General features: G+C 36.4%; 1 protein-coding gene across 1 annotated transcript in view; it reads right to left on the reverse strand.

Annotated features, from left to right (window-relative positions):
* Window positions 1-513: 513 nt before the first annotated feature.
* The window catches only part of LOC123763191 (wings apart-like protein homolog), a 30,092-nt gene continuing 17,841 nt past the window's right edge, over window positions 514-12,764 (reverse strand). The window contains exons 7-13 of the mRNA XM_045750212.2: window positions 12,253-12,493; window positions 10,908-11,023; window positions 9,198-9,309; window positions 8,812-8,991; window positions 7,566-7,654; window positions 6,498-6,599; window positions 514-4,714 (exon numbers count right to left, since the gene is read on the reverse strand). Coding sequence (XP_045606168.1) covers window positions 4,568-4,714; window positions 6,498-6,599; window positions 7,566-7,654; window positions 8,812-8,991; window positions 9,198-9,309; window positions 10,908-11,023; window positions 12,253-12,493 — 987 coding nt within the window. The 3' untranslated portion in view covers window positions 514-4,567. The remainder of the gene's footprint in view (window positions 4,715-6,497; window positions 6,600-7,565; window positions 7,655-8,811; window positions 8,992-9,197; window positions 9,310-10,907; window positions 11,024-12,252; window positions 12,494-12,764) is intronic.

The raw sequence follows: 12,764 nt of genomic DNA on the forward strand, positions 1-12,764 counted from the left end.
AAACTCGTCTTGCGAAACAACAAAACTGTCGTAAAAGGTATCCGAGAACCAGCGGAAACGCTCGTTAATCGAGGAAAAGCTCGTTAGTAGAGACAAATGTTCTGCGAGTGGCTTACTCGTTACTCGAGGTGCCACTGTACTCCGGGGTTAAACCAAAGCTTTCTCAATTACAATTCTTCCACACGTACCCCAACTACCATCCTTGAGATTGCAGTTACTCGTGTAGACTATTAAGTCTTCATGTAGTTAGGAACTCTGCCAACTCATGAAAAGCCACTTTAATTTAATTAACATTGCAGTATTCCAATACACCAATACAGTAGTACTGTACATGTAAAATACAAACTGAACCAAACTTTATTAAAATTGTTTTAAATTCCTCCAAACAGTGTTAATGAGGATCACAGAAAAAATTTAAAATCACAATTCTAAGGATATAAATATATTGCACACTGCAATGTTATTACCATATTCTTAAAAATACGTGAGGTTCGTAACAATGAAATGCATAAATCCCCTCAATTCTGCAGTTTAACTTGAACAAATTCACTCTTACAATAGTATATGCTGTACAGTATATATGCTCTCAACATATATTAATTTTATTTTGTAGAGATACAAGAATATAGAACCTGGCCACTTGTACAGATAGTAGAAGCTATTAGCATGCAAGTAACTAGAAACCACTGGCCACCGACATTTGAAGTAAAGACACCCACTTTCATGCATTCACACAGGATGCTTAAAAACAATAGTGGTACACTGCTTTATAATTTGTAATAAAATTGGTTAATTACAGTATGATAGAAACGAGATACTAAAATCCTCAATAACACTTCCACGTTCTGAAGGGTTGGGGGGGTTTGGGGGGTCACATTTTCTCATCTTGAACACAGTTCCCAACCCCTCTCATTTTGGCTGCTGCTCAGTTACATTAAAAAATTACATTAAAAAAATTAATATTTTTTCGTACAGGCACAAACAAATTAGATAAGCAATGTCAGGTGTAGGAGATACTGCCGAGATTGCAAAAGTTCACATTTCTACATAATGTAGAAATGTTCATAACATCAAAATTCTATCACAGTAGCCAGACTGAAAATTATTTGAACGATACATATCTAATAAAATTGGAAACGAGCTTAATATACGAACAGTTTGTAGAATTTTGTATCAAAATATTGGAAAATTAATGTGTTTGATTAACAATACCAGGTATGTGAGGCTTTATAAAGTAAAATATATATAATGTTGGGTGTTAAGAATGTTGCTTTTAAGAATTAATAAGCATTTTCATATTGTACACCTTTTCAATTATAATATTACTATTATGTTAATTTTTTTTTCGTTGTGAAAAAATGATCTACAATGCTATTGTATTGATCTACAATGTTGTAGGAAGATCTAAAAATGACTTAAATCACACCTACTTCATACAATGACTGGTATTAAAGTGTTTGGAAATTAATGCTTCTTGCTAAAGGCACAAACAAAAATGTGGCAATATGTGGTGTGCAAGACACCACTCACTATACAAACAACGATCAAGATTTGTACAATGTACCCCTATATACCTGTATATAATATTATCTTGTTTATATGTGCGCAACCGAGGAATCTATATCATTGTTCGGAAACATATTACTTTAATATTTATTCAACAAATTTTGCAGGCGAGCCATAGTGCGTGAGCAGAGCAATCGACTGTATGTGGTGCAATGTCAAAAGCTTTATACCCCTTTGCAAACAAACTATTTATAGGTTTTGTACGTTGATTTCGGTGTGTAAGATGCAGGAGATGTCATAGTACAAGTATGACGTATAAATATTGCTTAGTAAAACAATGACTTTGTATTGGGATGTGCATTAATGATTTATTGGCATAATGAAATGCACTATCGTATAACAGGCATAATAAAAAAAACAATAATGCCTCGTCGGCCTTATCAAGTAAAATCAGTGGACGACGTAGGAACGTGAAAGTGCTAACAAGAAAGGTGAAAAAAAAAAAAAAATAATTAAGAGATAGAAAAAAGCAGCAGCAGATATTTAAGATTTAACAAATATTGAATTAACAATTTTAATGTGTTAAATAAAACACATGTTGAATTTTAAGTCAGTCAAATGAGTGACTAAGTTCACACACACAGTTTTACTGCACCAGGTACACATCTGTGATTAAAGAAAGCTATTGATGTATCTATTATGAAAAAACAATGTTAATCTTAGCTACACTTTAAAATTTTGTTTCTCTAAATACTTATTAAGCAAATTGATAAAAAGAGCATTGAACCAGTTATGTTATTGTTATTATACGGAAATGCAAACAAAATCAAGCACATTAAAAGTGTATGCATTTCACCGTTCTCTTTGGTAGTTGTCGTGAGAACTCAGCTTTAAAACCCATTAAATTTGTTATATTCATAATACAGTAACTCCAAGCTTAAAAATTAATCTATTTAAGTTAAAAAGTCATTAGCTATCCTGAAGACACACAATACGCACACGTTTAGTGACCAATCATTTACAGTGTTCCGAGCACAACGGAGCAATACAAATATCTTTCCAAGAGTCTCTTCCAGCGTTGATATACAAGTGATGCCTCAAAGACCTTTCCTCAACTTTTAGAGGCTTTTCAAATTTCAAGAAGCAGATTATGAAATGCCTGTATGTGAGCAAGAGTTTAGATTTCGGGGACAATTTTTTTTGTTTACGCAAACCACTAACCAAATTTCATAAGACATGTTCCTCTCAAAATACATTACTTGTTCATTTGATTTTTTCTTAGAAACCATACTTTCTACTTTGGATCACAAACATGCTTCGTAATGACCCCATTTTCAGTAAATATCAAACTTGTCAATTTTATATACAGTATTAACACCGAGTTTTCCACGTTCAAAATTGCATTTATTGCAAGTTATAGTTTACAAAATATTGAGATTTCTCATAAAAAGAAGTAAATAATTACAATAATGAATGATAATGATCATATACTGTACTGAATATTAGCTTTCCACTCTCAATTACCTTCCAAAAATCAAAGAAATTTTGCTCTAAATTTATGAGCAAGAAAAATGTGAAAATTCTGTGTGAAAATTGGCACTAACAATATGATCAAAAATGAAAACAAGAGAAAATAAACATGTCACCCCTTCATCCCCCCCCTTGTGTGTAACAATGGCATAAATGCCACGACAATCATAACCGATTGTAAACTGCCGAGGAGCAACTACACAATGTAAAGTACCGACAGGGTAAAATATAAAAAGGCAGGTGAAATAATCAACATAAAATATTATATTCTGAGATCTCTGGGAGGTTACTACATAAAAGGAATTATTGGCTCACACTTGGAACCCATTAAATATATACACATCAGGTGCAAATAGAAAAACAGGGTCATATGGTTTGTGGAAATGTAGGAGACAATGATAACAGCATGCATACTCAACTATCACACAAGTAGAAATAAAATAACCCTTATTGACATGAATGCACTCCATCACTAAAAAAATCAGGTCACTGGTAGAATTTTTCTGAAGATCCTGTACTTCTGGACACTCACACCGCAGTTCACTTATCTTGCTCATGCAAAGGAGTGCAGAATCCATTTTGTATCAAGCAAAAACAATGCACCCATTAAAAACATGCAGTCCTTGGGTCCTTATTTTGGGAGAACGCACTGCGTCACCGGTTACCAACCCACTACACTACCACTAAACTTCCAGGGTGTCCTACTGTTTGTCATCCATCTGAAGTAGTTTTATCATGCAAGTATATCAAAATATTTACTATGATACTATTGAATGTTCAGACTATCTAGAGAGGGTAGCAGCACAAGTTAGGCATCCCGAGTTTATGAGCGAGTTCTCTCAATAAGGAACCAAGTCACCATTGCATAAGTGACATGTACAGAAAATTCTGTTTGGCAAAAAAATAGTCTCTGTCATTCTACAGGAATTCAGATTTAAAACTGTAAAAAGACACTATTATACTACACACTAGAATAACGCTACCAGCTACACGTCTCTGCGCTCCCGGATTGACATTCCTCGCCGCAGGATCTTTTCTAACACAACTCTGCCCAAGCCATCATTGTGAAGCCTCAGAGGGCAGCTCAGGTGCAGCTATCTTTGGTTTTGGTTGGCCAGTAAAAGAGTGAATGGCAGAGTAAAGGACACTGCAGTGAACTGCACTAACTACCCTAAGCTACCATTAGATGCATGGGAGAAAAATGCAAATTGTACTCTTGGCGCCACAGACAAATTCCAGGAGGAAGAGAAACTGGCATAGTTTATACTTATTTTAGACCAGATAAGGCTGTGCTGTGCCATCCTGTAAGTTATACTTCGTATTTTTCTGGTACAAAGATTCCACCGATTAATGGAAACTTTAATTTCAACAATCCAAAAAAAACCTCATGTTTTGAATAATTTGTTTAAGTCACAATGCCTCAAGACAAACACACATTCCAAGTCTCAAATATGAAGGAGTTTGAATTTATAAACGTGAGAAAATAAATTTCCTATGAGCAGAAGTTGATGAGAGGCAATTGTTCCTGGCCTTAAAAACCAAAAGCGTCAAATTCCATTTCTTTGGCTTCTTGCTTTTTTCTTTCAATTTCTGCTTCTGCTTCTTCTTCGCTGGCATCTAGTTTCTCCATATATTTTACAACTCGTTCTGTGGGCTTCAGGCTCCGTAAAAGGCTTGTCTGAAACAGAAAATATATTGTAACATTATGAGTAAAAAGAATTAACATGTCTAGTACAGTAACCAACATATTAACAATAACTGTAGTGCAGTAACCAATGCCTCATCAATAACTGGTGAGGCATTACCAATAATTGCAGTACATATTTTCTTACTAGTAATTTGTAATTAGCTTCATTAACCCTTAGACAGTGGCTATGGAGAAAGGGGTCATACCCGCCTATGCACAAAAAATAAAAACTTCCTAAACAATTTTTCCATTATAGGATTATAACTAGTATACACACTAAGAAAAACACAAAAGTGGATATTTATCACTTCACTGGGTGGAGGTATTTGCAAGGCTGCATCTGGCACTTGTCAACACCAGGTGTTCCACTTTGCCGACGCTTCCTATTTTATCCTCGGATGTCTCATTGTTTTTATTACTTTTTATTTATTGACATCCATGGAGAGCTATTATATACATATCTGCATCATCTATGTAAAATCCAGATAATTGTTTAAATCATCGTATGGCAACGACCGCATTCCCCCTAGTAACACTCATGATAACTGCATTCGTACCATGAAATGGTAGCAGGATTCTCCTCCGTAAGTCAAAGTAAACTATTACATCTATATTTGCACCATACATGTAAAACCCTGACAATAATCATTTAACTCTTCATATGATGATAACAGCATTACCTTGTGACTCGACAGTTGACGTTGACTGCAGCCTAAGGATTAAACTGAATTCTTTTTAAAGTATTTACAATTTTAATTATGACCAGACGATCGAGGTCAGTCATTGCTTACATGTGAGGGCGTGCCGATGCCAAAACAAACTCAATACCGACCTACGGTTTTATCAACTGCCGGACCAGTATATGAGGCTCCCAATACTGGTCTCCAATCCGATCGTCTGAACCGACGGAATGCTAAATAAGAGCTCCTCTAAGCCTGTAACGACCCAGTAATCTTGTGTTATGAACACATTTATAATAATAATAATAATTTTTATTTAGGTAAAGGTACATACATAGAGATTTTACAAAGTTTGTTGGCTTTATAGATAGAGCTAGTACATACAATGCCTAAAGCATGAAATTACGCAAAGCGTAATTTCAAAGCATTTCCGATGTTATTGTATCGTGGCATTTCCCAGGCATTCTGCAGCTCAACCTTCACTAAGAAATGAAAAGTAATGTTGAATCTAGATATGAAACTAATCCAGCTAGAGCCTACGACACCAGCCTCACTGTCTGTGTAAGACTTGAATAATTCTACGAAATATTATTAATTAATGTAAACTACTCATTACACAGTAGACCAATTTCTCCTGTACACAACCTGTTACATCATGCAAATCACACAGTAGTATACCTTAAGTACAAACATTTTTAGAAATAGTTACGAGGGTTTGCAGGAAGCAAAATTGCCGATTTCAGCATTACTGTATGGGGCAACATTTTATTGTTGTCATAGAGGGCAGCATTTTTTGGGTCTAGATGCCTGTTTTGATGTAGTAAATGTTATTACAGCGAGTTAAAAAAATAATAATTCCTTATAACATGGACTAAGGTCACGTGATGCAGCCAAGCTTCTTTTCCTTGATTCTACTATCACAAAGTGTAAGGAAAAAAATGGAATTACCTCATGCAAAATGTTCTATCAAAGCAACAAAATATAATATTGGGAGCACCACCAATGCAGTATATACATTTTGGCACAGCTACCTTTACCATAATTTTGAGATAATTGCATCAAAGATATAAATCAATCAGAAACTGTCAACTTACAGAGGCTGTCAAGTCCATGAAGCGAAGGAACTTCTTCAAGACATTCACCATTAAGCTAAAGTTAGCCTCAGGAAGCATGGCACGAATCTGTGCCTCACATTCCTGAAACAATATCAAATCAAGTATGTATCAATGCTCCTCAGGGGCAATGTATCACTAATGAATTATGGAGAAATACAAAATCTAATCATTTACTGTACAGCTTCAATCTGAACTCTAGGCTTCTTTTGTTATACACAAATTAAGCTACCACCTCTTTCACCCAAACTACTTTCCCAACTAATGATTTACAAATATATTATTAGGAACACCAAAACATAAAAATTACATTCAAAGACATCTTGACACGTTAGCATTCTGACAATGACTTTGACGTGTCATCCGTACCTCTGCAGTAAACATACCCATGATGCCATCTATCTCCAAATTCCCAAAAATGTCAATTTTTTTTTTAAGAGTGGACATAGTTGATTAGGGGGACCACCCAGAGACTACTCAAGACTAAGTCTTGAGTGATCTCCGACTTACTGCAAAAACTCTACTTGAAAGTTTTTTTCACAATGTTTTGAAAAGTATCTGCCCGATAAGTATGAAAGTTATGCTTGTTTTCTTTATATATATATAATTACAGACCAGTTATGAATGTACATTCCCATATTTCTTTTTTATGTTGAAAAATAAATTGATTAATATATGAAGAATGTTAAAATGTTCATAAACATTCATATATTCAGGCCAGTCATGACTGCTCTATTATCAATACACATTTTGTTTTGCAGCTATACTCCAGCAAATTCATTTCTGAACATTGACACCAAATTTAGAGTTATAACCCAAAACTTAGAAAAGTTTAAAAAGAGAGAGTATACAAATTTTAGGTGCTATTGAGTGGGGCCTTGAGATGTCCAGAATGTTAGCGGATGGGTATGTGTCGACGGGTCTGAAGTGTTAACGAACCCTAGAATGTGTCATTTTGAAATGTCAATTATTTGAATGTATTAATTCAATATAAGAGCAATACCACAAATAGTAATACCCCACGAACTAAGAACAAGTGTTGGTACATGCCTCGTCTTCCATTATGCAGTACCCGGTAAGTAGGGCGGTGTATGCCGCTATGAGCGTGTCCTCCATGTGATGTCCAGCTTTTTGTAGCACTGAAAAAGAAACGAGATCTTGATCATAAACAATTCTCAAACTGAAAATTAAATTTTTCTTGTAATCGCCAAGCAAGGATATTTGGCGTTAGGGGTAAGATGGGGATGGGGAGGGGAGGGGGGGGGGATTAGTAATGAACCTGGAGTGGGTGGTTCTGGGAGTTCTTTTATTTCCCCAAGCCCAGCCTGGGGCCAGGCTTTCTGATAACCACATTCTGATAACACAGAAAAATATTTCTGATAACACAATCCAACAGGCTGTTGCTCGAGTGGCCTGCAGGCCCATACATCCACTACAACCCGGTTCATCTGGCACTTCTTGCAGGAACTTGTATAATCTTTTCTTGATCAGGTCCACCTATGTTTTACCAATATTTCTTGTGCTTGCTGGGAGGATATTGATCAGCCATGGACCTCTGATGTTCATGCTCTCTTGTGCCTATGGCACCTCTACTCTTCACTTCCTACTAAAAAGTCTATTACTGAGAAAAAACTTTCAAAAATTATAACAAATTATATGGTAGAAATGGGAAAAATAATAAAAGCTTCTCTTATGCCATAGTATTGGTCAAGTGTACCAATAAAGTAATGTGCAAAGGCCAATATTGCCATTAATACACATGGATTTGAGTGTATTATAAATCTATGGTGAGCCATGCTTAATATTGCCCCAGGTAACATTGTCTTTTTTTTTTTGTCATCAGAGAAGTTAAATAAATTTAACATCAGACAGGCAAACAGTTCTGTTTTTGAAGTTCACCAAAGAAGAGAAAATAATGTGGAAGCCTATTGTACTTACAGAAAACTAAGTACTGTACAGTACAGTACAGTACATAAGGGCTAATTTTATATTATTAACAAACTCTGTACACTATTCGTACGGTACTGAAAACAAAACTTTTTCGTTTCCTGAAAAAAAAAAAAGCACAAAATACAGTACTATACTTAAAAATTATATAAAACTGAACTATATACAGTACTATAATACAAGTTTTATTATAGTATCATCTATAATACATGTATATAGTACTATATACAGTACTATAATACAAGTTGTATTATAGTATCAACCCATCTTCCGAAATGTGCCCATTTCTTCGGCCACGTTTTTGTGACATCGTCTCTCTAGCAATATTTAAACCATGCATTCCACTCACGTTTAGCCACAGTTTCTTCTATCTCATCTTCCTTTTTCTCGTCTTCTTTTTGTTTGCTCTGTTCTGTTAGGTCGTGGTCAATGATTTCATTGGTGTGAGCCTCCTGCTGTCGTGCACTCTCCTCGCTACGATAAAACAGCTCTATCAGGGCCTGCATCGCACCCTTTTTTACTGTTGGTCCTATATGGAGACAAGAATAATGTGCGATATGCATTTTGAAACAGGCATAGCTATTTATAATACAAATTAATTCAAATATAATCTCTCGAGTCAATTCTATTTTCAATTCAACGAGACTAGTTTCGGCACTGCAATGTCTCGCAACTAATTTACACGAATAATGGTGTATGTAATGTTGATTAAAAGTATTAATTACCATTACTTACCACAAAATAATCTTTCATCTTCTTCCTCAAAGATGTCTGGAGCTTTAGTTTTCATTAGCACATTACGATTTGCTTTACTATGTTCCACCAAATTAAGCAGTAAACAACAAGCCTGAAAAAAGTGCATATCATTTAATAAGCAACAAAAAACTGATTCTTCTAAAAACACTTAAAAAATAAATAAAAATAAATACTGTACTATAATTTACTTTAAACAGTCTAGCTTAGAAGCTAACATAAACAGGTAGACAAATATGCAGGCGATGAGTCACAATAACGTGGCTGAAGTAGTTTGACCAGACCACACACTAGAAGGTGAAGGGACGACGACCTTTGGTCTGGTCAAAGGTAGACAAATAGATGTAATGACACCAGATGACAAAATTTGTCCATTCCTGTCTGTAACAGTACTGGTCAGGTGTAATGAGGAGCAGCAGGGAGGAAGGGGAAGAGTATATGTAATCCCACCCCTAAATATTGGGGGGGGGGTCTTCAATTCCCATGAAGACGCAAGGTAAACTGAGCTGACGAGAAACCCTCGAGTTCTTGCATCAACAGATCTTCACAATAGAATAATTCCCTCAAGTGTTCCCACACACACGCAAACCACTAAACAGGTTGATATATATAATGTTTATAAAGTGTAATAACAGCAAAAATAATGCTTTCGTTTTCTATTATTACATTATGGTGTGCACATTAGTGGCACGAATATATCTGTGCAACCGATGGTCAACACGTTCTGTGATATAAGTAACATTATTGACAGCCTGATGCATGACTGCACTAGAAATTAAAAAATCAAGCCAATTTTGATTTTCAACAGTTATATATGTAGTTAAAAACTTTGTGCAAAATGTATGGGGCTAAGGTGTACTTGGATCATTGGTTATGAGATTATCACACCCATCAGAACAGCTTAGTGTTTTGTAAAGGTGCATTAACATGTGAATAGTTATAACGTGTAGGGTACAGTATGTTTTATTGTTCCAAGAATATAATAATGTGCACACATTACTGACTAATATTTGTGTGCACTGATGTTCCACACATTCTGAAAAAATAAAAATAGAAAAACATAACAAAAATAAAATTAAAACCCAATATATTAAATGCACACAACAGCCTGTGTGTACATCCACATCCAACACTCCTGCAGGAGTGGCACAGCCAGGAATCTGGGGCCTGATTCACCAAGCAGTTACGCAAGCACTTACGAACCTGTACATCTTTTCTCAATCTTTGGCGGCTTTGTTTACAAGTATTGAACAGTTAATGAGCTCCGAAGTACCTAGAGGCTGTTTATAACAATAACAGCAGTTAACTGAGAAGTTTTTGTGCTCCTAAACTGTTTAATAAATGTAACCAAAGCCGTCAAAGATTGTGGAAAGACATACACGTTCGTAAGTACTTGCACAACTGCTTCGTGAATATAGCCCCTGCTTGGCAGTGATCATGGTTTGATGCCATCATTGGCACTTCACCATTTCACTATCTACAATTTATTGAGGATATCAGGACTTGCATTTTTTTTTCAATGATCAGGGAAGCCATTTTAACACCAATAAACAAAATAACTCCCCACCCCTTCCCCGTTGTGCAGTGCAAGGGTTAAATCTTGGCATTATCATCTGCTAATTCAATAACAGAACTACAATATAAGATGGAGGAAGGTATAGCATTAGTTTCATGATTAGATGTATTACTCACCAAGATGAGCAACTCGAATCTCTTATCTGGTGCCAAGTATCTGGGCATGATCAAGAGACAGTAGAGTGTAATGTCATATACATCTTGCTGGTCGCCCAATAATTTACTTCCTAAAGCTGTAGGGACAAGAGAAAACAAAATTAGAGGAAAAATTAACAAAATGTATAAATCCTAAACATGTTATTGTTTTAGATTCAGCTACTTAGAACAAAAGTTCCAAAGTAGCACGGGCTATGTTGAGCCCATAGTGGACTTACCTGGCACAGGAGCGGGGCTGTAACTCGTCCTAAACATATTACAAGAAAAAACAAACCCTGGAAACCTGTCTGGGTTTGACATGCATGATGCAAATAGGTCAATGTGGATGTAATGAGTTTACCATTACCATTTACCATTACGATGAGGATGTAACATGGGGGCCTGATGGCTGAATGGACAGCGCTTGGGATTCGTAGTCCTAAGGGTTCGGGTTCAATTCCTGGCAGAGTTTCTTTCACCCTGATGCTCCTGTTCAACTAGCAGTAAATAGATACCTGGGAGTTAAACAGCTACTATGGGCTGCTTCCTGGGGTTATGTAACAAAAAGTAGGCTTGGTTGAGGACCGGGCCTCGGGGACGCTAAGCCCTGAAATCATCTCAAGATCTCAAGAAGATAACCGTGACACTTGAAAAAATCCAGCTAGCATTTCATAGTCATGTTACTAGGTAATTGTGGCTATCATTATATGACGAGTATTATCTGTAGGTGCTATATGGTGGCTTGTTTCACTCTATACTCTCCCTCATATAATGACAATTAGGCTATATGTCATCATCCGAGCCCAACACCAGTGAATATTATGTTCATATCCTTTTCACTACTTAATTCCACTGGAGCATACCAGGTAAACCAATCAATTGAAACTTTATCATGTGCTATGAATGATGTGATTTATCAAGCTATTCAACACACACACTTGTAAATAAAGAGAAACGAGTGATAAACATTGTGAAACATCAAAGAATAACACAGGAAGCATCAGTAAAGTCGAGCACCGGGTGTTGGCAGATGCCAGACACAGCCACTGTGCAACCTTTCAGAGTGCCTCCAAGTGAAATGATTAATATTTACTTATTATCTTTTTTTTTACCCCTTGCATACAAATTAACAAATCTATAATAATTTGGGGGGGGGGGGTGATGCTGGCACCACAGGCCTAACCCGACTCAAAGCAGCCCTGTTCCTTCCCCTCTGATCATCCATGATCACCCACCAGTAACGGGGTCCCAGGGTAAAACTCCAACACATTACATCAATATATAAAGTTATTACCTAGTTGAAAATAAATACTGCATCTATATGTACCTTCTTTTCCAGAATTGTGTGTGAGATTGATGAGAACTTTGATGGTAGTGAGAAGAGCTTTTACCAACAACTGGCTTGCTGCTACCCCACTAGAAGCCGACTTCTGATTTTGCGTTTCACACGCAGGGTAGAGGGGCACCTCAACGTGACACATTCGGTACAGGCTCATCAGCTTCTCCAGAAAGATCCCATTTTGGAATGTCAAGAGATACTCCTGGTTGGCCGTGTTCTGGTGTGTTACCTGCACGACAAACAGTTAAACTAAAGTTACAACAATACAGAGAACAAATATTACTTGGCAGAGACTATATGGTCTTTATAATGCGATACTTCTCTTGTGAACAATTAGACACCGGGGATCTTGTTAGACCTACCTGTTACTTTTATTGGCAGCCTTACAGAGGTGAGACAAACACACCTTTCAACAGACACTGAGGTTTTAAGGCATACAATCGCTCTCGTGCCCCTTTCACCACTGAAAAGTTTAAGTGAGGGAGCTATTTACAGTGCGC

Source organism: Procambarus clarkii, chromosome 49 (genome assembly GCF_040958095.1).
Source record: "Procambarus clarkii isolate CNS0578487 chromosome 49, FALCON_Pclarkii_2.0, whole genome shotgun sequence".
NCBI classification, from domain to species: domain Eukaryota; kingdom Metazoa; phylum Arthropoda; class Malacostraca; order Decapoda; family Cambaridae; genus Procambarus; species Procambarus clarkii.